Source organism: Gopherus flavomarginatus, chromosome 1, assembly GCF_025201925.1.
Source record: "Gopherus flavomarginatus isolate rGopFla2 chromosome 1, rGopFla2.mat.asm, whole genome shotgun sequence".
Lineage (NCBI taxonomy): Eukaryota > Metazoa > Chordata > Testudines > Testudinidae > Gopherus > Gopherus flavomarginatus.
Window position 1 is genome coordinate 97,678,717 of NC_066617.1, and position 20,104 is coordinate 97,698,820.

Genomic DNA, 20,104 nt, shown 5'->3' on the forward strand with positions numbered 1-20,104 from the left:
TCTTCGTTTCCATTGCCGAAAGATCAAGGGGCACGGCTATCTCTAAACAACGTCTATCCAAGTGGATCTCTGACTGCATCAGATCCTGTTACCGTGCGAAGAATCTTCAACCGCCCGATAACATTAGAACTCATTCCACTAGAGCCATGTCGGCATCCATTGCCTTCTTACACAATGTTCCCATTCCTGACATCTGCAAGGCAGCTACATGGTCATCTGAACACACGTTTGCAAAACACTATGCTCTCATGCAAAACACCACAGCAGACGCAATAGTAGGCCATACAGTACTGTCTTCAGTACTCCCTGCCGCATCTCCAAAGTCCCACCAAGCTTAGTGGGTACTGCTACACATTCACCTAGAGTGGAGCACCCACAGGGACAGCACTCGAAGAAGAAGAGAAAGTTACTCACCTTGCAGTAACTGAAGTTCTTCGAGATGTGTGTCCCTGTGGGTGCTCCACTCCCCACCCTCCTCCCCTCTACTTTGGAGTACTAGTATGATGCTCCACGGTAGAGAAGGAACTGAGGAGGGTGTGGGGCGCACGCACTAAGGAAGATTCCAACTAGACGGGAGATACCATCTGGGTGTGTGCGCCCCAACCAGGCACTGCTACCGAAAATCTCCGATCAACAGCGACGGGACGCACTGTCACCTAGAGTGGAGAACCCACAGGGACACACATCTCGAAGAACTTCAGTTACTGCAAGGTGAGTAACTTTCTCCTACTTTCTTGGCTTTTCACCTGGGAGCATCTGGTTGCTCAGTCTTCGCCAATCCTATGGTTGGTCGCTTCCTCAAGGGTCTGGAACGGCTGCATCCCCAGATCAGACAGCCTGTCCCTGCATGGGACTTTAACCTGGTCCTCTCCAGGCTAATGGGGGCCTCCATTTGAACCGCTAATGACTTGCTCCCTTCTCTATATGTCCTGGAAGGTAGCCTTTGTAGTTGCCATTACGTCAGCAAGGAGGATGTCTGAGTTAGAGGCCCTTACTTCAGACCCACCTTATATGGTGTTCCACAGGGATAAGGTGCAACTCAGACCTAACCTGGCCTTTTTTCCCTAAGGGTGTGTCACACTTCCACACTAGTGAGGACATTGTCCTGTCTGTTTTTTATCCTAAGCCTCATGCCATTAGCCATGAGCAGAGGCTTCACTCTCTGGATGTTGGGCAAGCATTGGCCTTTTACGCTGAGTGCACTAAGCTGTTCAGAAAGTCGAACCAGTTCATAGTGGTGGCAGACTGGATGAAAGAACTCCCGCTTTCATCTCAGAGATTAACTTCCTGGATCGTGTCATGCATCCGCACATGCTATGAGCTGGCCAAAATACCAACCCCAGCTCTTACGGCACACTCCATAAGGGCTCAGGCCTCATCAGCGGCGTTCCTGGACCAGGTCCCAATTCAAGAAATCTGCAGGGCAACTTGGTCCTTAGTACATACGTTCACATCTCATTACACTATCATCCAGCAGGCCAGAGATGATGCAGCTTTCGGAAGAGCGGTGCTCCAATCAGCGATTCCATAACTCCGATCCCACTGCCTAGGTGGGAGTCACTTAATTGGAATTGATACGAGCAAGCACTCAAAGAAGAAAAAACAGTTACTCACCTTCTTGTAAGTGGTATTCTTCGAGATGTGTTGCTCATACACATTCCAAACCCACCCGCCTTCCCCTCTGTCGGAGTAGCCGCCAAGGAGGAACTTAGGAGGAGCCGTGTCAGCAGAGTCATATATTGAGTGCCATGAAGGCGCCACTCTAGGGGGCTCCACAGCCGACCCGACGGGTGCTGCTAGGGGAAAAACTTTCCAACGACTGTGCACGTGGTGCGCACACACCTAGTTGGAATGGATATAAGAACACATCTTGAAGAACAACAGTTACGAGAAGGCGAGTAACCGTTTTTTGACTCCGCCTGTGCGTGATTTCCCAACATCTCTCGCTTGAGCTTTATTTTGTGTGCTTTTTCCATAAAATGAATGGTTTTCCATGTTTAGTTGGAAAACGTTGAATTTTTCAGTGGGAGGGATACATATTGTATATGCTTTTTGGTCATTTCAGGTTACCTGGGGAAAATGCTATGCTCAGGCTTGTTGGCTGGGAGGCTTATGATCATACTGGTGAAAGATATGAATGGAGTATATAGTGGGAGGGGCAAAGCTTCACATTTGGATTAAAGTCCCACTTTCCAGCATTGCCTTGAATAGCTCAAAGAAAAATGAATGTTCAGTTTGGTTCATGCAGTTAAGAATGTAGGCTGTGGAGTGGGAAGGGGAGAGGGAGCACTGTTGAAATAGCATACACCGGGAGTTATTTCTGAATGAGCCAGCTCAGGAAAGGCATTAAGGGACATTGCCAGAGTATATCTTTTCTCTTTAAGAAAAAGCAGAGTAAGTTAATTCGACTCAGTTCTCTATTGTGGCCACCATCCTCTGCCCAACCAGCACCTGAGTGATCCCTTTGGATGTACAGCCTGCTTGGGCCACCTATTAAAACTGTCTTGGACTGGATTTAAAAAAAAAGTTTCTGGAGTTTTATTTTAAATAATGTAAAGGTTTAGTTGGCTTGTTTCTCTGTTTTTTTTTTAAGTTTACATTAAATTCTTGAACTGCATAGACTCCTCAGCATGTGCTGAACTGATGTAGTATTTCATCCTAGCAGTGCCTAGAAAACTCTGTTGCACAATACTTCTGCTTTGGCATGACCTGGAGAGTTAATCAAACTCAGATCAAAGTGGAGTTAGACATCCATTCCTTGGACTGGATTGCTGTCCCCTGCATGTATATTTCACAGAACAGGCTTGTGGATTTGTTGTGCTTGTTTGCAAGGAAAGGCAAACTTGCAAACCTTGGATGTGTTCCAAAGGTGAGAGAGTTTGTGTATATGGTGAGGGTTGTTTAACTTTTGCTGTTTTGTAAAATATACTTTAGCAGCTGAAAGATGCGGAGGGCAGCACTCAGAGTTGGAGACAGTGATGTAATGAGAAAATGACAGAGAGAGGAAGTGGTGGGGAGTGGGAAGGGCTCAGTGTACTTTGACATCATCTAATAGGTTTTCCAGCCTGCTCAGCAGCTATTTTTACATCTCTAGCTCACAACATTTAGAACTCAGTTTGTCAGGCAGTGAAAGCCAACTTGCCAAAAGTGGGGTTGGTGGTATATCCCAGGGTGGACTGAGGGACTGCAGAGCAGTTCTGCAACTGGGTAGGGATCCAGATTCCCAGGCCTGCCTGCTCTTACAGAGAATTCACAACTGTGCTTTACCTTTGGCCACCTGTCTCTCATGGATAGGAGTATTCTGAGCTGGCAGTAGCAGCTGTGACCAGATGATTGAAAGGTTTAGTGTATATGAACTGCAGGCTTCTCCTGAGAACTAAAGAGGCAAGCTTTTGACAGTGCTCCCGACTTAGTCTCTTTAATTCTCTCTGAAGGTCTTTATTAGTGGAAGATAGAATCCTGGGAACATCCACAGTTAACTGTGATTTATGTAATGCAATCCTTATCAGTTAAAAGGACGTAAGGATCACAAACCACCAGGATGGGAGTTTTTCCCACTATTTATTTAGGAAGTATTAACAGGTTTACAAATCCTTGTCATGTAAATATTAGAAACAAACCAATTGTCATTAGAATAATGAGCTTTTGTTTAAGGAGATGTTATACAGAAATATACTATTGGCAATATTGAAATGCCAATAGTGATCCTGGGGGATCCAACCTACCTGTTCGTCCCCTGGATCATGAAGCTGTATGCCATTCACCGTGACAGCACCAAGGAAAGATTCAGCTACCCAGCTGAGCAGGTCTGATGACGGTTGAATATCTTTCGTGGATTGAAGGGATGCTGACTGTGTTTACTCACAAGATTGCATCCCAGTGAAGAAAAACCCCAATAGTTATAGCTGCCTGCTGTGTCATGCATAATATCTGTGAAGAAAAGGCGGAAGAGTTGCCGCTGGGGCGGAGGTGGAGTAGCTTTCTGCTGAGTTGGACAAACAGACACAAGGGATTATTAGAAGAGCTCAATGCAGAGCAGTATGGCTCAGAGGCTTTGAAAGAGCACTGTAACAGTGAGTTGCAGTAATGCATTGTGATGTACTATGCTGTGCCTGACCTTGCTGTTTTGGTGCCTGTTAATAATTGTGTGGTGCTTGGAGTACATATGTGAATAGAACACTGTCAGTGCACCTATTAACGTTGGGGTGCTTACTATACATTTATGATTATTACACTGTCACTGATCCTGTGAGTTGTGTCACACTGTACAGTAACAAGTATATGGATGCCAGGAACTCTGCAGCCTGTATTGTGAACTGATAAAGATGAATTATTTTCCAAATAATAGAATTTTATTCAGTAGCAAAATCAGTGCAAAGAAAAATCCATGCAACTTAAAAGCAGATACATACAAAAATTAAATGAATGGAACAGAACTTAACAAGGGAAAAGAACATGCTTGTCCATTTTAGCTACACATACAGCAACCATGGCTTTCAGAGGTCAGTGTAGCTGAAGCTGTGGTTGTCCTTAATGTCCCCCAAGGTGGAGTGATACAGGGAGGGATGCGGCCCCTGATGCCACATGGAATATTAAGGGCGGGCGCAGAGCACAGTTGCCAACTTTCACATGGTAAATAAGCACCTCGACTTTCACAATAAGTCAAAAATCAAACTAATCCTATTTCAAAACAAGCCAGTCCCTGAGAACCCCAAGACTCTGTGACTAGATCCCCCTGGCGTGCAGTCTGGGACTGTGGTGGGCCTGCTGTGCACCCCTGACTCTCTTCCCCTTCCCTCCCCCCCCCGCCACTGCTTGCCACGAGGCCATCAAAAAAAAAGCAACAAGCTACAAGCCAATTAAACCAAAAACAAGCCCAATTTCTGTGCTTCCCCCACCATGGGTTTGGCATGTCTGGCGCAGGTAGATGTTGTAATGAAGTTCATTGACTGCAAAGGGAGGCAAGCCTGTAATTCTTGAACCTGTAGATCCAGAAAAGTCTGCAGCATCTATTTGTTGTCAGAGAAGCCCCATTATGTCCTGGTGCAGCTCCTTCTTCTTTTCCTGCTTGGACTTCTGGACCATTTTCGTGTATGCCCTTTCCTTCTCCAGGCTGTCTTCAGTGTTCACCCTCCAGGCCCTTTGCTCATGGTCAGATGCAGCACTGGGTTGCAGGATTGCACTGAACATGTGAGTCAAATCCTCTCCTTTCTCCTCCTCATCTGGTTTGGGTGTGAAGGGGGAACCCCTCAAGGCAGCAACCACAGCAGCTGCAGATAACGCACACAGGTTTCATAGTCAATATAGTCACAATGGAAAGCAAAAGTTAAGATTCAAAACACCCTTTCCTCACTCCCCTGATGTTTTAAAGAAGACATGCTTCTTATTATTCTGCTTTTGCTTGTGTATGGTGCCACTCACAACACCAGCCGTGGTGAGTATGACCTGTCAGGGGTGAGGAAAATGAGGAGGGAATTCTGTGTTGCATGAAACTGAGTATAGGGCACTGACACTGAATACTGACACCATTTTCCAGAGGTGGTAGTGGTTGTAGTTGATATCTCACGCCTTAGGGTAACAGAGAGAGCACTGCTGTTGTAGGTGTCCCAAAGCCTCCTGGGCCCATATGCTGCTAGCCTGGGTACTGCAGTGGTGCCTGCTGAAATTATCACGGACTGTCCTGAGAAAATATCCTACCATGGAGGAAGAAATAAGGCTGCCATCCCTAGAAACTTAGGGGAGAGGATTACAGAATGCCTCCATGAAAATTTCATCGAGATCTCTCAAGTGGATTCAGGGGCATCCCTGTGTTCATAAACTGCTCTGCATGGCCCCTGCCTCCCCGGCTCACCTCTCTACTGGGGAATGAAAAGCTGATAACATCACCTGTTAGTTGAGTTTTGGAATGGGGAGAGCTGCAACTAAGGTTATACCCTCATGTGGCATCATAAAGTTCTCCAATTAATGAAGAGTTAAATGAGGACCTATTTTATCTAAATTAGAAGTGCAGAATTTTTTAGGGGGATAGAGGTAGATGTAGAGTTTGAGTTTTTTTTCTATATCTTTGTTTTTATGTTTTACTATCTTTTTACCTTCCAGTTCATGGTCTTTATGATCTACCTGTCTAGACATCATGCAGATCGAAGCATTAGAAATGCATAGGAAGAAACTGACTTATAGTAATTAAAATTAGGCTTAAAAATAAATGATATTACATGCACTGTACTAATTTTTGTTACCTTCTTGAATTGCATGAGCCCCACAGCATGTGTAGGAAGATACAATTGCAGCAGCCTAATTTAAATTACACAACAATCTAATGGTAGCAAATGCAATGACCTAATCCAAATCAGTAAGAAAATCCTCTATTCTTCCTGTCGATTTTGTTGTGATTCTGCTTTTGTGCAAAACTGTTTCTGCCAGCACAGAGCATCATTTGCTTGAATGTGTCTGAAAGTCAAGTTGAAATCAGTGAGAATTGTGACCAATTTAAAAAAAAAACAAGTCAAGTTCCTTGGTCATTAATGCAGGCATACCTTAATTTTTTTTTCTTTAGTGCTTCTCATGCTGTTAAGTGAATTTAGTTTTAATATTAGATGGATTTTTTCCTTATGGTTTTTACTCCATTTGCTCAGCACAGTGATACGATGACCCCCAGACTACCTGGAGGTGAGAAATTCTTGTTTTGGTTTTGGGAAATGGAAAGCTTAGACTGAACTGTTCCAGCCTTGCATTTAATTATCCTTCAGGTGATTACAAGTGGTTATTCACTTTTTTTTTTTTGGCAGCACTATATGGCTGTCGATACAGTGCCTCAGCCCTTTAGGATAACAACAGCTATTTCTAGTGACATATTTCTATTTGGAAAGATATTGGAGTGTCCTTGTAGTTGGTGTGTGTGTCTCAATCAACCCATTTTAGTCATTGGAGTGTCTTTGCCCTCCCCACCCTCAGTCCCATCTGTCTTGACAGGCGTTCTCTGCCAACGGTAAAAAACATTGAGGGTGGGCATTGCATATCCCAGTCACCTAAGCCATCCGGGGTCTTCCTCTGCATGTTGCCATTTCGCCATGCACTGGTATGTAGTGACCAAAGGTCGTTAACCATCAGACAGCCATTTGATGATTTGTGTCACAAATGTCCATATTACAAACCCCACCACCAAATTGGCACTTATTCCAAGCCTCTCTTTCGCTCCCAGTAGAGGAGCCATAGACTGAACTCTGCCAATCACCATCTGCTGAGAGGTGGTTCTTCCAGGTCAGGGTGCAGGTATATTAATGGGGGCAGTGTGTGTTTGGAAGCCTGCATTATCACTGTCTGAATTCACATTTTCTGTGCCTAAATAGAGGATCCTTTCCCAGAGCCTTGTCTCCTAGTTTTGTGCTTATAGTGGGGGTAGGGTGGGGGAGGGGAGAGAGGAGAGGAATGGGACAAGGTCACGTGATGTTGCTTGTCTGGCAAGTGTTAGGGTTCTGAGTAGAGAAACCAACTGTGTACTATTTTGAGTGAATGAGGTTGGATGTCACTGCAAGTGTTTCATGAAGAAGCCCACCCCTCTGTTATGCAGACTGCAAATTGAGATCCATCCCGCTGCATGCACATTCTGCCTATTGAAGCAGGGAGGTTTTTATGTCTGAGCTTGGTGTTGACAGGAAGGGAATTTTTTTTTTTTGCTGGGACTCGTTGATTCTAATCGGAATTTGTCACTGCCTCCATTGTCTGTCTGTCCCTGTGCAGGCTCAGCTTCAGAGTCTATCATTAAGCAGCCTTCTCAGTGCATTGACAGATTGTGTTTGGGGCCTTCTCTGAGGATTAAACAGCCCTTCCTCTGGCCTAAGGGACATCATCTTTGTTACTGCGTCTGCCTTCTAATCCTGGGACGTCCTCAAACATGTTGGATAAAGCCAAGACTCTCCAACCTGCCTATGTCGGGATTGTGCCACTCGCAGAGACTGTGTCGAAGCAGGGGAAGAGCTGTTTAAACACTTGTCAGGATTCATACCACAGCTTGCGGGAAGGTTAGCGGTCTCTGCCCTGTTTGCCTTTTTTGTTTGTATATTGAATCTCTCTGGTCTTCACTTCACATTTCTCGACAGTCATCCGGATTCAGGTATTTCCTGATGGCTCCTGTGCTCTGCCACCCCAGAAGACCTAAAGCCATGCTTACAGAGCTGTATTGGTACATGTATAGCGCAGTGGTTCTCAGACTTCTGTATTGGTGACCCCTTTCACACAGCAAGCCTCTGAGTGAGGAGCCCCCCCCCTTATAAATTAAAAACACTTTTTTATATTTAACACTATTATAAATGCTGGAGCCGAAGCAGGGTTTGGGGGTGGAGACTGACCGCTCGTGACTCCCCATGTAATAATCTCACGACCCCCAGTTGAGAACCCCTAGTATAGAGTGTTTTACCAGTGCTTAGTTGCTGGGGATGGCTTCAGTCTTCTTTTAAGGTTCTAATTCATTACTGTATGTGCGTGGAGGGCTCTTGTAATCAGGAGATGGGACTTTTTAGTGAGGAATGTAAAGGCTTGGCTTTCATGGAAGCCCCTTGGCCTTGGAGTGGGAAGGTGTGCCACACCTTCGGGAGTAGGGGAGACCCCCTCTCTTTCACAGGAAATGATTTAGGCACAAGGTAACTTAACATTTGAAGGAGGTCTGAGACGGAGCTTTTCTGTAAATATCTAATACAATTTTATATTAAACATTTTTATTGTACTATAAATGTACTTGATACTTTAACAAACAGATTAGCCACATTCTCTATGCCAAAGAGCTTACAACCTAAACTCAAGGCACAGGACAACATTCAGGAGAGAAAAAGTATGCAGGGAGACTGTGGATGAAGAGCAGTGGTGCTGGGGGGGATTGCTTGAAGGTGTGGGTTTGAAAGCGTGGGAGGAAGATGATTGATGGATGAGGGCAAGAAGAGTTTTCCAGGCATAATACGCAGTATGATAGAAGGCAACAAACAAAAGTTGGGACACGGGATGAAGAAAACACGGGTTACGTTGATCAGAATGAGTAGTGGGAACACTTAGGTAGGAGCGAGATTATAATAGAGCCTTGTTGATGAAGACCAGGATCTTTAATATAACATGCTGAGTGGGAAGCCAGTGGATGGATTCAAAAAGGGGAGTGATATGATCTGAGTGAGAGGAGAGGAGGATGAGTTTAGCAGTGACATTTTGGACAGATGAGGTGAGGAAGAGTTGAGAGGCAAGGAGCCAGATGGGAGAAGGTTACAGTAATTAAGGAGAGAGAGATGGCCAGTGCATAGAAAAAGATTTTAGCAGCTGGATTTAGATTTCCTTCACCCTTCCACCTCCTTCCCCGCCCCCCAGCTTCAGGACTGCAGAGGCTGCCAGCACAAAGTGAATAAAGCACCTACCCAAACCCCTATATTAAGTGTAAAAAAAGCAAGTGTAAAACTTTTCTGCAATGCAGATGTGTTGGGCACTCTGAGGCAGAGGAGATAACTGTGACATGCCACTCCTCTAGTTTCAATCACTCACTGATCAGAGATTTTAATTTCAACTAATCTGTGACTAATTCCCTTTCCTCTTCCTCCATTTCCAGTTAACAAAAGGTGTTTAATCTACAAAAAGACTCATAGTTTTCTCTTTGTTCCCAAGGCATTAGTTTCTATGAGGGGATTCCTCAGGGAATCTGAGAGGCTTGGGTGAACATCTTGAATTTCTGTTAGGAGACAGCCAGACAACAGTTGTGTATTCTGTCCTGTTATAGATCTCTTGGTGATCAGTGCTCAGATGGAGTGAAGGTGGAATTCTGTAATCTCTTGCTCAGTCTGGTACTGTCCCAACTGAGAGATGTATCTGTAGTGGAATGAATTAAGAATGCCGAATTCCTGTGCAATTCTAATTCTTTAAATTGTGTTGCGGACTGTATATACAGATTGTGTAGGTATAGGATGATAGCAATAGTTTAGCTGACCACTTCTCAGTAATCAATGACTATTGGATACAAATACCATATGCAATGGGAAGAGATTGTTTTAACTAACTACCCTCTAGTAGGGGCAGGAAGAAGGAGAAATGGATGCTGCTTACTCCTTTCTTCCTGTCAAAGGAAAGGAAAGAAATTGCTGTTACCATAGCAAAAGGGGGGCATGACCCAATAACCTAAGTGCTACTCCATTCATTCTCCTGCGTTCTCAGGATGCCAGCTTTATTTATGCCCCAGCATGCACTGTATTTTTGTATTTGCAGAGCCAAATGTCATGAGTTCTGGGGAGGCACACTGCACTCTAGGCAATAAAGTTTAAGACTAGTCTACACTAAAAAATTGGGTTTACCCAGCTACGTTGCTCAGGAGTGTGAAAAATCCACATCCCTAAGCAGTGTAGTTAAACTGACCTAACCTCCAGTGTAGACAGCCCTGGATGGATGGAAGAATTTTTCTGTTGACACAGCCATCGCCTCTCGAGGGGGAGGTGGATTACCTACACCAAGGGTGAACCCCTCTCGTTGGCGTAGGTAGTGTCTTACGCTGAAGTGTTACAGCGGCACAGTTGCAGCATTTCAAGTGTAGGCAAGCTCTTAATGGAAGTTCTGAAGCTTAGGGATGTAGAATGGAGTTGCAATACCATGTGGACTACATTGTACTAGCTCCTGCTGGAATGTGATCTACAGCATTCTGCTACCACCAAAAGCAGGAAACTATGGTATTTCTGTTCCTTGCTTCCACTGCATCTGCAGTGGGAGAGTTGGTGTCAGTCTCTCCCCCCACACCAAGCTAGGCTGTATTGAAATCTGTGGGTGCAAATTCCTGAAAATAAGAAGTGTTCATATCTAGTAAATATTCATGCCATCCTTCTTTGAAAGCCCCTCACCCCTGTTCAGAAGCAGCTGCCTCTGGGGTAGACCTCATACCCTTTCCTTCCCCAGAACCACTGGTAGTATGACAGCCAGAACTTCGTCAGTTCATTTCTTAAGTTGATGCGAAGGCAGTGTGTGAACCAGTAAACTTTTGGGTTTGAGGCAGGGAAGTGAAGCAGGGACAAGTAGGTGTTTTAAACAGAGGGACAGGCGAAAACAGTGACCTAAAGATAAAGTAAGTGGGGGAGGAGGAGAAACTAAATCAGCAATGTTTAGCAGTGCTTGAAAGTTTATTTCCACTCACATCGGACTCCTGATACTCAGTCCTTGCATTAGGACCTTTTCCATTAACTTTCAAAATTCTGCTGGACCAATGATGTACTCCATGTCAGTAGTAAATTTGAGTATTTTACATATCCCCCTTTACTGTCACTCACATTCTCCACAAGAACATTGTTCTGGACACATTCCCTCTTCCTGACTCTGTAGGTCTGAATCTCTGCTCTCATATGGGAGAAGATAAGAGTTTGGGACAGGTATGGTGGAGGAGGTCCCTCAGTGAACTTCAGACTTGGCAGCCAAAGTATCCCAGACCTACTTGAGGCAGCCCTGCTTATAAACCTGGTGAAAGGGTGATGGCATATTCATATTTTGTAAGAGATGTGGGTGTTGGGGCTGAAAGCTTTGCAAATTTCAAAAGTCTACAAGCAATGTTTTCCATTCAAGATTCCTTGGGAATGAGTGGGGCTTCAGAGTATTATAGGAATGTCTGTTCATCTTGTAACATCTGCAGAAGTTCTCCTGGACCTCTGAGCACTGCAAAGCGGGCCAAGCCCTTACATAGTGTGGGAGGAGGACATTATTAGCTTTGACAAACTTCATGAAGCCAGTCAATGGCTGATAATATTCATGAGATCCTATTTCTGAGGAGAACAGCTCCAAAAACAAACTTCTCAAGTTCTCCAAAACTGTGCAACAGCTCTCACCAACTTCTCAAGTTCTCCAAAACTGTGCAACAGCTCTCACCAAGAGCTCTTGAATGAAACAAACTTTGTTTGGACTAATTTTTGAGAGAAGACTTGCCAAAAATGGTTTAGTCTCTTCCAATAGTGAATTTTATATCTCTTTTCTAAGACCTGTATCTCAAACTGTACAAGCAGTTTACCTCCGTTTTTGTCGTAACTTCCCTGGTCACAAACCATGTATGAAAAGTTGATGTGTTTGGGACTCTTTTTGAGGAGTGTTAGTGCTTGTGAAAATGTGCCTTATCATAGAAACCTTGTTACAACCTTTATTATGCAGACAGTCTTTCCATAATTGAGAGGGCTAACATTATGTGGGGGATTAACCATGGGATTGTAAATAAGAACTCTTGACCTGTTTTACAGACTCTGTCAGTGATCCATTCTGTGACCTTGCCCTTATAATTTAATCTCTTTCCCTATCTATAAAAATAGGAAGAACCTCACAGAGGTAGGGAGATTAACAGTTAATAATCTGTACAGTACTTTGAAGAGGTAAAAATCTGCAAACGTGTGTTTATTAATGCACAGGTCAACTCATGAGGTAAAGAAAGTCTCCATTTGTTGTCATAACACCTCCAGCCACCAGAGGGCAAAAGTATTACAAACTGGTAGTCTTAACATTTTTAAGATCCAGTAGAGAGCAGAAGAGCACATACAACACAAATATGGTATGTTAACAATATTGGAAGGTCTAAGCAAAATGTACAGATTTCTAACAAGAAGTTTGTTTCTGGATATTTGTTCCTTGATTTGTCTGACAGCACAGCCTTGGAGTTGAATGTTTTTTGTAACTATTGTATGTGTCGTCTAGTTCAGAATGGACTACAAATGGACCTAAGGGGGCTGTGAAGGATAGCACTATGATGGGTGATATAAATGCATGGATAGATAATATGAGAAATTAGGCAGTATTATTGTCTTGAGTTTACAAGATGTAACAGGTATGTGTCTGAAATATGACCTGATATTACCACTATATTGAATGAACTGCTCGTTGGAATTAGTGATTCTCGATCTTGAAGTGGCTGCTGTTTAGAGTATCTGTTACACCAGGAGCAAATAGGCTGGAGCCTCTTGTGGCAGATCACAATGCACATCCAATGTAGGCAGCTGGAATCTTTGTAACTACAATACTAGTAAACACTTCTGAAGAATATTGCTGACAGAATGACTGATTAGACTACTCCAAAGGGGTGGGGTGTGCAGTGGACACAGCTTCCACCTTATCCAGTGAACAAGCTGTGATAATCATGTGCTAGCGTGAGGTGGCTCAAAGGCAAACTGGCAGTTTAGGCTTTTTCTCTTAATCCTCAGCATGCCATCCTTGGCCATACAGATTGGAGAAGTTGCAAAGGAGGCTGGTAACTGGTGGACATGAAGATGTTGGACTGGAAGTTGTGTGAGAAGGGCAGCTGTGTGAGAGGTTTTCATAGGTCAAGTGGGAAAGTCGTACCCAAGGCCATGTGTACCCAACAAATTTTGCCAATGCAAGTTGTCAGCATACAGTTGCTGTTGTAAGTGTATCACTTGTGTGTGTGCGTGCTTGGTTCCTTGCGTCGGTACTGCACATACTCACCAGGAGTGAGTGTTGATGCACAGTGTGGTTCACCATGGGTAGGTATCCCAGTGTGCCACGCGTCACCATTCAGCACACTGTCTTATAGGTAGTTTTGGCAACTCATAGTGGGGCAAAAGTGAGTCATACAGACTAGGAGCAAGGCGTCAACCTCCCATAATGCAATGTTCTTCATCCCATAATACCATATCTATCTCATAGTTTTCATCCCTGTTTTCAATTTCCTACAAACCTGTGCATGTTGCTGCCTACCATCTCTGACAGAAACATGAAGCCTGCACAGCTCTGCATCACAGTCATGAGCATTGCAAGCACAGGAAGCACTGGCCTCTAGAGTATTTGCAAAGCCAGAAGAACTGTGAGGAACATGATGATTTCCTAGTGGTCAGTTTGCTGTGGAACATAGTGAGAAACAATTTGAGGTAGCTGTTGGTGTTCATTAAGGAGCTTCAGATGGAGCACTTTGTCTGGGCTCAAGAAATGAGCACTGACTGATGAAATCACTTTGTAATGCAGGCCTGAGATGACAAGAAATGGCTGCAGAACTTTCAGATGTGCAAGACCACATTCCTGGATTTGTGTGCCAAGCTCGCCCAAGCTCTCCAATACAGGGACACCAGATTAAGCTACACTGACAATGGAGAAGCTAGTGGTGGTCACACTATTTAAACTTGTAATGTTGGATTGCTACCAGGCAGTGCAAAGTCATTTTGGAGTGGGAAAAGCCACTGTGGGGGCCTATGTCATATGGGTGTGCAGGATTATGTATAGTCTCCTGCTATTCAGGACTGTGATTCTTGGTAATGTTTGGAACTTAGTGGATGGCTTTGCAGCAATGGGGTTCCTGAACTGCAGTGGAGGAATAGATGGCATGCACATTGCTATTTTGGCCCCAGAGCACCATGCCACAGAGTACGTCAACAGAAGTGGCTACTTTTCTATAGTTATGCAAGTTCTTCTTCGAGTGATTGCACATGTCCATTCAACTTAGGTGTGTGTGCTCACCACATGCACTGGTGCCGGAAGTTTTTCCCTCACCAGTATCCATAGGAGACCGGTTCTGGCGCCCCCTGGAGTGGCACGCATTTGCCGGGGCATATAGGGCACTGCCAGCTCCATCCACCCTCAGTTCCTTCTTGCTACCAGTGACGATGCATGAAACTGGTGCTGCTTCAGCTAGAGCTGTTGCTTTTCATTCGTTCGAACTCTTTTGCCTCTTGCAAATATTACTGTGTATAGTTTCCCTCTAGTTTAGTTCAACCTATTTGTTAAGTTAGAGATGTAGTAGGTCCCGAAAGGGACTTAGCATCAGGGTGGGGCATGTCCCGGACCCCAGGCTTTAAACACTGCAATCTCTGCAAAAGGCCTGTGCCCATTAACTATCCATATTATAGTCGTTTGCGGTGCTTGGGTGAAGGTCACATTAGTGATGAGTGCAAAATCTGCAAGTCCTTCAAGGCCAGGCCAAAGGAGGAGTGTGACATTCGCTTGAAGGTGCTGCTGATGGAGTCTGCCCTTACCCCTATGCCAGAGCAGCGCTCCGATTCAGTGCTGAGCACCATGATCTCAGTGTGCAGCGCCCCGCCGGTACCATCTGTGAGCTGGCACTGGTCTCCTTCTGTGGCTCCAGCCAAGAAGCCCAGGAAGACGGGATGAGGAAGGTCTCCAGCTTCCCACAAGGGAAAGGACAAGTCTGGGGTGGACCAAGCCTCTGTCTTGGGTGCCTCTTTACCCCCTTGGGGATCCCAGGCCTCAGCTCAGGTTGAGCGGTATAGCCCAGCCCACTCCCCGCTGGCTACCTCAGATAGCGGCAGAAGTCCTTGTCAGCTCCGGGTGTCCACGCTGGAGGCCCTCCAAGTGGTGCTAGATATTGTCCTTCTTGATGCTGCCCTCTCCAACCCTTGCAGGGTTCCAGTCCCAGGGTAAACCTGTGTTGGGACCACCACAGTCTCCACTTTCCCAGCAGCGCTCCCTGTCACAGGGGACATCGACCAGCGGTCTCCTTCTCACAGCCGACATGCTTCTGACCATGATAGGCAGACGCTTCATAGCACCATTCAGTCTCTGGACCCAGGACAAGCGCAGAGAGGCTCAAGATGTGGCTCACCCATAACCACATGTAGACCTCTGTAGGCACATGCCCCTCCTGCCCCCCGCCCCCCCGGCAGGAGTTTGAGTTGGTGCCTAGAATCTCCACAGCACCAGTACAGTTCCAGGGACAGGTCGAGGGACCGACAGTACCGTTCCTCAGACCATCACCGATCCCCCAGGGCGGCATCACTGCGTCCGGCTACATCGTCACAATGCCTAGCCTACTGTAGTGCCCATTCCCGCTCCACATCCTGGTACTGCTCATTAAGTGTGAGATGTAGATTGCCAGCCCGGGACCATTGCGGATCTGCCGAGCACCGCTAGTTGCCGAGGCTCCAATCCAGGCGCTCATTGAAGTCAGCCAAATCCAGCTCCGGGAGGGGTGACCGGTACTGATTGGTTCAGAGCCACCAATCAGCCTCGTCTCAGTTGCAGGAGAGCAACTGATCAAGTTCTGAGCAAGGTTCCCTAGCGGCAGGACAGGACCTATGGTGCAGACTACGTCTGTGGCAATGCAGCCAGACTCCGTGGGAAGTAGGAAGTGGGCGAGCAAGCCACCAGACCACCTGTGGTTGCAGACGACCCCTTGGTACCAGCTTCTTCCTCATAGTCGCCGGACAAGGCCATAATAGGGCTCCCTCTACCAATACCCCAGGATGATGCTAAGATGCATCAGGAGCTGTTGAAGAGGGTTGCCGCCAACCTGGGCTTCCAAGTGGAGGAGTTAGAGGAACCTGCACACTCTCTCTTGAATGTTCTCTGCCCCATGACTCTAGCTAGGGTAGCTTTGCCCCTGCATGACAGGGTCACTAAAATTACAAATGGCCTCTGGCAGACCCCTTCCTCCTTGCCTTCGATCTCCAAAAAGGTGGAGTGCAAGTACTTTGTGTCATATAAGGGCAACAAGTACCTTTATATCCACCCTGTTCCCAATTCCCTGGTGGTAGAGGTGGTCAATCACAGGGAGAAACAAGATCAAATGGGGGCTACCCCTAAGAATAAAGACTCAAGGAGACTGGACTTTTTTGAGTGTAAAGTTTATTCGTCCTCCAGTCTACAGTTGCAGGTGGCCAACCATCAGGCCTTACTAGGCCACTATGATTTTAATATGTGGCAGGTCATGACCAAGTTTGAGAATGTCCTTCCTGAGGCTTCTAGGAAGGCATTCCGGGTGATCCTGGATGAGCTCAACTGCAGTCTGAGCAGCCCTCCATGTGGCATTGGACAGGGTGGACACACCACCAGTACCCTGGCATCGTCAATCTCGTTGCTCAGGGCTTCGTGGCTGCTCCTCTCTGGTCTTTCTTCGAAGGCTCAGCAGTCAATACAAGACCTTCCTTTCGATGGGCATGCCTTATTTGCAGAACAGACAGACATTAAGCTCCATGGCCTGAAAGATTCCCATACAATCCTAAAAACACTGGGCCTGTATGTTCCCAGCCCTGCAAGCAGTTAAAGCCACAGCAGCCTCAGAGCCAGTGGAGCCACCCTCACCAGGAGCCTCCCCACAAAAGATCCAGGGGCTACAGGAAGTGCCCTGGCCACCAGCCCCCATCTACATTCCAGGTGGGTTCAACCTTCAGTAAACAGACGGGCAAGCGCCGATTTTGAGGGTATGCCCGAGGGCAACCTACTGGACTGTTCCCTGGATCCTTCCTCCCCTCTGTTTGCCAACTGTCTTTCTTCCTTCCCCCCTTGTGTGGGCATCTATAACATCGGGCCAATGGATCCTCAATATGGTGGTGCAGGGTTATATCCTTCAGTTACTTTCTACCGTCCCTTCCCACCCCTCCTCCCTATCCCTCTTCAGGGACTCCTTTCATGAGAATCTTCTTGTACAAGAGGTAGAGGGTCTACTACAGCTGGGTGCGGTGGAGGTAGTTCCTGTGGAATACAGGAACAAGGGGTTCTATTCCCAATACTTTTTAATCCCCAAAGCCAAGGGCGGTCTGCAGCCCATACTGACCTGCGGGGCTTGAACCGCTGCTTAGCGAAACTAAAGTTGCGTATGGTCTCCCTGGCTTCCATCATCCCCTCCCTGGATCCAGGAGACTGGCACGCCACCCTCGATCTGAAGGATGTGTACTTCCACATCACCATCTTCAAGGGACACAGATGATTCCTGCAGTTCATGGTAGGTCCTGACCAGTATCTGTTTGTGGTCCTCCCATTTGGCCTAGCGACTGCACCCTGGGTATTTACCAAGTGCATATCAGTGGTGGTGGCTTACCTCAAATGTCAGGGTATCCAGATCTACCCGTACCTTGATGACTGGCTTGTCAAGGGCAACTCCAGGTCCAAGAGGACGTCGTGGTGCTGCTAGCTGCATGCAGTCACCTCGGCCTGTTGGTGAATGACACAAAATCCACGTTAGTTCCAGTACAGAGGATGGATTTCATCAGAGTGGTGCTCAACTCAACCTGCAGCAGGGTGTTCCTGCCTTTTGAGAGATTTAGGATACCGATGGACCTCATAGCGGAAGTCTCTGCCTTTCCCCTGACCATGGCCAGGATTTGCCTACACATACTAGGTCTAATGGTCGCATGTACATATGTGGTGTGCCACTCTAGACTCCAGATGTGACCCCTGCAACAATGGCTAACGATGGTCAACTCTTAGTCCAGGGACCATTTGGAGAAGGTTGTCACCATCCCCATGACAGTACTTACCTCGCTGTGATGGTGGACTGACCCTGGGAAAATCCTGGAAGGATTTCCCTTCGTCAGCACTCCTCATTCAGTTGAGTTGGTTTTGGATGCCTTGGTTGGGGGTGGGGCACACCTCGGCACCCTCCAGACCCCAGGTATGTGGTCCCCAGAGGAGTCAATGCTACACATAAACATCAAAGAGTTCAAGGTGGTGCCCAGAGCATGTGCATTCATCCTACCTCATGTCTGGGGCTGAGTGGTCAGAGTCCTCACGGACAACACAACCTCTATGTTCTACATCAACAGGCAAGGTGGAGGCACTCAGTCTCTGGGACTTCTGCATTGACCACGGAATCCATCTAGAAGCATGTCACCTTCTGGAGGCAAGGAACACCCTAGCAGATCACCTAAACAAGGACTTCTCCTCTCACCATGAGTAGGTGCTCCACCCAGAAGTATCTGGCATGATCTTCCAGAGGTGGGGAACTTCCCAAGTGGGTTTGTTTGCCACCAGGCAGAGCAGGAGGTACCACAGGTTTTGCTCCAGAAGGGTCTCGGCAAGGGTTCCCTCTCTGATGCCTTCCTCCTGCTGTGGGAAGGAAGCCTGATGTATGTGTTCCCTCCCATTCCACTCATCAGCAAGGTCCTAGCGAAAATCAAGAGCGACAAGGTGCGGGTTATCATGATCGCCCTGGCATGGCCTCACCAGCACTGCTTCGGGACACTATCAAGCTTGTCAGTGATCCCTCCCTGGCCACTGCCGAACTGACTTGAACTGCTGTCACAGGATCACGGCCAACTCTTGCACTGCAACCTCGCATCCCTCCACCTCACAGCGTGGACGTTGCATGGCTGAACCCGGATGAACGGGCCTGTTCAGATGGGGTCCAGAACGTCATCCTCGTGACTAGAAAACCCTCAACTAGGCAGGCCTACCTGGCAAAGTGGACGAGGTTCTCCTGTTGCGCGGCTGAACAGGATATCTCCCCTTTGCATTCTTCGGTGCAGTCGATCGTGGACTACCTGCTTCATTTAAGGAACCAGGGCCTGGTGCACTCCTCTATCAGGGGGTACCTAGCAGCCATTTTGGCCTTTCATCTGCCAATCCAGGGGCAGATGGTGTTCTCCCATGACATGACTGTCAGGTTCCTTAGAGGGCTCGAGAGGCTCTTTCCTCAAGTTTGGTCCCCGGCCCCTCAGTGCGATCTCAGCTTGGTTCTGTCCAAGTTCATGTGTCCACCCTTTGAGCCTTTGGCCTCATGCTCTCTTTCACTTACCATGGAAGGCAGCTTTCCTGGTGGCGGTGAGGTTCGCAAGGCAAGTCTCCGAACTGCAAGCCCTGACCTCAGAACCGCCATACACAGTCTTCTGTAAGGACAAGGTCCAGTCCTGGCTCCACCCGGCCTTCCTTCCTAAGGTGATGTCTGCTTTCCACATGAGCCAGGACATCTTTCTTCCAATTTTCTGCCCTAAGCCCCATGAGACTAGTGAAGAGAGGCACCTTCATGCTTTGAACATAAGAAGGGCTCTGACTTTCTACCTAAATCAGACAAAAACTTTCTGTGAGTCAACTCAACTTTTCATCTCTACAGCTAACAGGATAAAGGGCCTCGTAGTATCCACACAAAGGATTTCTAATTGGATCACCTCTTGCATTCGGACCTGCTACAAGTCAGCAGGAGTCCCTCTGCTGTCGATTGTCAGAGCCCGCTTGACCAGAGCACATTCCTGGAACATGTTCCGATCCAGGACATCTGTAAAGCTGGTCATTGATACACATGTTCACAGCCCACTCTGCCATCATGCAGCAGGCCAGGGACAATGCAGGGTTTGGCAGAGCTGTGTTGCAATCTACGTGTCTGTGAACTTTTTTTGGGGGGGGGAGGGAAGGATTGTTAGGGAGCCTACCCTGTGCAGACTCT

The 20,104-nt window shown here is 46.8% G+C and overlaps 1 protein-coding gene across 5 annotated transcripts in view; it reads left to right on the plus strand.

Annotated features, from left to right (window-relative positions):
• MRTFA (myocardin related transcription factor A) overlaps positions 1–20,104 on the plus strand; it is a 165,816-nt gene that overhangs the window by 62,676 nt on the left and 83,036 nt on the right. The window contains exon 1 of one of the 5 annotated variants that reach the window (XM_050916952.1): positions 7,424–8,021. The exons of the other annotated variants lie outside the window; for them this stretch is intronic. Coding sequence (XP_050772909.1) covers positions 7,895–8,021 — 127 coding nt within the window. The 5' untranslated portion in view covers positions 7,424–7,894. Of the gene's footprint in view, positions 1–7,423; positions 8,022–20,104 lie in introns of those variants that run through there. 5 annotated transcript variants of the gene reach the window in all.